General features: G+C 48.4%; 1 protein-coding gene across 1 annotated transcript in view; it reads right to left on the reverse strand.

Moving 5' to 3' along the window:
* Positions 1-2,370: 2,370 nt before the first annotated feature.
* The window catches only part of LOC110586924 (tubulin beta-4B chain-like), an 11,454-nt gene continuing 11,149 nt past the window's right edge, over positions 2,371-2,675 (reverse strand). Inside the window, exon 3 of the mRNA XM_021697226.1 lies at positions 2,371-2,550. Coding sequence (XP_021552901.1) covers positions 2,432-2,550 — 119 coding nt within the window. The 3' untranslated portion in view covers positions 2,371-2,431. The remainder of the gene's footprint in view (positions 2,551-2,675) is intronic.

Raw genomic sequence — 2,675 nt, forward strand, 5'->3', positions numbered from 1 at the left:
AAGAAAGGAAGAAAGGAAGAAAGGAAGAAAGGAAGAAAGGAAGAAAGGAAGAAAGAAAGAAAGAAAGAAAGGAAGAAAAGTTAGAAACAGGAAGGGGAGGAGCATGTTGTGTGCACAACTACCTTGGTGAAAATAAGGAGGTGTAGTCTTGGACCAGGTATTCCAAAATTAATCTATCTTGGTTCCTCTCCCCCTTGCAGAATTCCGAACAAGAAGTCATATAGCCTACCCTCAAACACCTTTCTTAACGGGATGCTCACTGCACACCAACTGTTGCACTGTTGTGACCAGTACGTTCCAGATGTTATTTCATTTAACCCTTACCATGACCCTCTGAAGCAGATACTATTATAACCATGTTTTTTGGAAAAATAAGCTTAGGTTCAGAGAGATTGAGTACTTGCCCAAAGCCATACAACTAGTAAGTAGGAACATCACTCACTCTGTGAACATAGGTTCAGATGTTGGAACCAGTTTCATAGACCATGTGCTTTCGATTCCCCAAACGGCCCGTTTGTGGTAGGCAGAATTCTAACACAGCCCCGGGAGCCACCCGGCCCTGGTGTATATACACTTTTTCCCAGTTGTTCAAACACGAATCAAGGTACTCCTGTGAAGGGATTTTGCAGATATAATTAAGATTACAAGTCAGTTGGCCTTAAAATAGTGAGATTATGGGGGTGTGCCTCCTCCAATCACATGAGCCCTTTTAGAGCAGAGAATTTTCTTCTGGCTGGTGGCAGAAGAGGACATCAGAATTTCAAAGCAGTAGAGACCCTCTCCTGCTGGCCTTGAAGGAGGAACTACCACCTAGTGGAGAGGGCCATGTGCAAGGCAACCTCGAGGAGCAGAGAATGGCCTCTGATCAACAGCCAAAAAGCAAACAGGAGCCTCAGACCTATGACCACGAGGAACTGGATTCTACCAACCACCCAAGGGCCATGAAAGAGAGCCTTGGGCTTCAGATGGAGCAGCTCAGGATGGTCAGTTGAGGACATGAGCAGAAAACCCATGACTCTCGACCACAGAAACTGTAAGACAACTGTGATGCTTTAAGCCACTGAGTTTGTGGTAACTTGTTACCTAGCAATGAAAAACTACAGCATCTCCTCTTTGGTGAGTGTCTCAGGTCAGTCCCCCAGAAGCCAACCTGAGACAAGGGTTTGAGTGAAGTTTACTCCAGGAAGCAGCAGGAGGGTAGTAGGGAACTGAGCCAGAAAAGGACAGACCCCAGGCTACATTTGCAAGCAGGTGCTGGGGTGGGCACAGGGTTCCATGCTGGGGGATCTGTAAGGGATGAAGCAGACCATCACCCAGAGTGGTTTCACCAAGAGCTGGGGAAGCTGGGCTTTTTAGCCTCTAGTCTGTCCTTCAACAGTCCTCATTTCCAGAGGGGTATGATGGGCAGGACATGCAGTAGGGAGTCTAGGAAGAATGAGTGTCCCAGGAGCATGGGCAGGCACCAACAGTATCTGCTACAAAGACATTCCTTAGAAAGTTCCTTCATATCAGTTGACACATACACTTCAGCCAATTGTCCGGGTTTGGTTCCTTAGCTAATGATGTCTATCTTCTCCATACTTTTCAGATACCTGTAATTTCCATATTCCTGAGGTGTTGTTTCACTAGTTAAAATATCCAGTCCCTTCCTGGACTCCCTCCCCCCAGCCCCATGAAACAGGATTTTCAGTTCAGAACTAGTTCGATTGTTTTGATTGGGAGCTATGAATGCAGGTCTGACCACATCAGCTTCTGGGCAGCCTCATCTGTTCACAGGTGACTCATATGAAGTTGTCCTGCTTCTTTGTGGAACTGCTAAGAACTATCTCACCCTTCCTGTTCCTCTGCTATTAGTATTGGGATTGTAGGAAGGACATTTCATTTGTGGATGAGCTTGGGCACCATTAGGGGCCTATAAAGGTACCGTGTTCATGACCCATTTGTGCAGGTCTGCATTCAGTATTTAACATACCTAAAGTAGGTACAATAAATGGTCAAGGGCAAGGGCACATTATGTTCCGAAAAGAAGATGGGCTCCAGGCATCTGGCCCCATGTCTGGTCATAACCTGTGCCTTTGGCCTTTGGCTTCCTGACATGCTTACCTGCTGGCCCTGGTTCTCTGACTCCTGCTGGAAGGTTAGTCACTGCTCTGTATTCTTCACCTGTCACAGGCTACTCTGTAGTTGGGGGCGGGGGTTGGGGAGCGAAGGGGCCCTCTGCAGGCTGACACTGTGCTCTGAACTGCCCAGAGACCAGGGGCCAGAAGGAGAGGGGCCAGAGAAGTGGCCGCGCCAGGATTAGGTGGAATTAGGCCAGGACCTAGGGCTCTCTGTGGACACACAGTCTCCACCTTGGCATTCAGCACTAAGATCTCTGACTTCCACAGTGTTGAGAAGGGAGACTCACTGAGCCAGTTGCCACTGATCGTGACTACATACCAAACACGAAGTTGTCCGGCCTGAAGATCTGGCCGAATGGTCCAGACCTGACGGAGTCCATGGTGCCCGGCTCCAGATCCACCAGGATGGCCCGAGGTACGTATTTGTTACCTGTGGGGAACAGAGCCGCCCTTAGATGTGCAGCGGGCAAAGGGATCACAGACAAGGCTGTGCTCTATGCTCCTTTCACAGCAGAATCATTAGAGAACATTCTAGCATCTGAGACAAAAGTGAGC

Source organism: Neomonachus schauinslandi, chromosome 8 (assembly GCF_002201575.2).
Source record: "Neomonachus schauinslandi chromosome 8, ASM220157v2, whole genome shotgun sequence".
Classification (NCBI taxonomy): domain Eukaryota; kingdom Metazoa; phylum Chordata; class Mammalia; order Carnivora; family Phocidae; genus Neomonachus; species Neomonachus schauinslandi.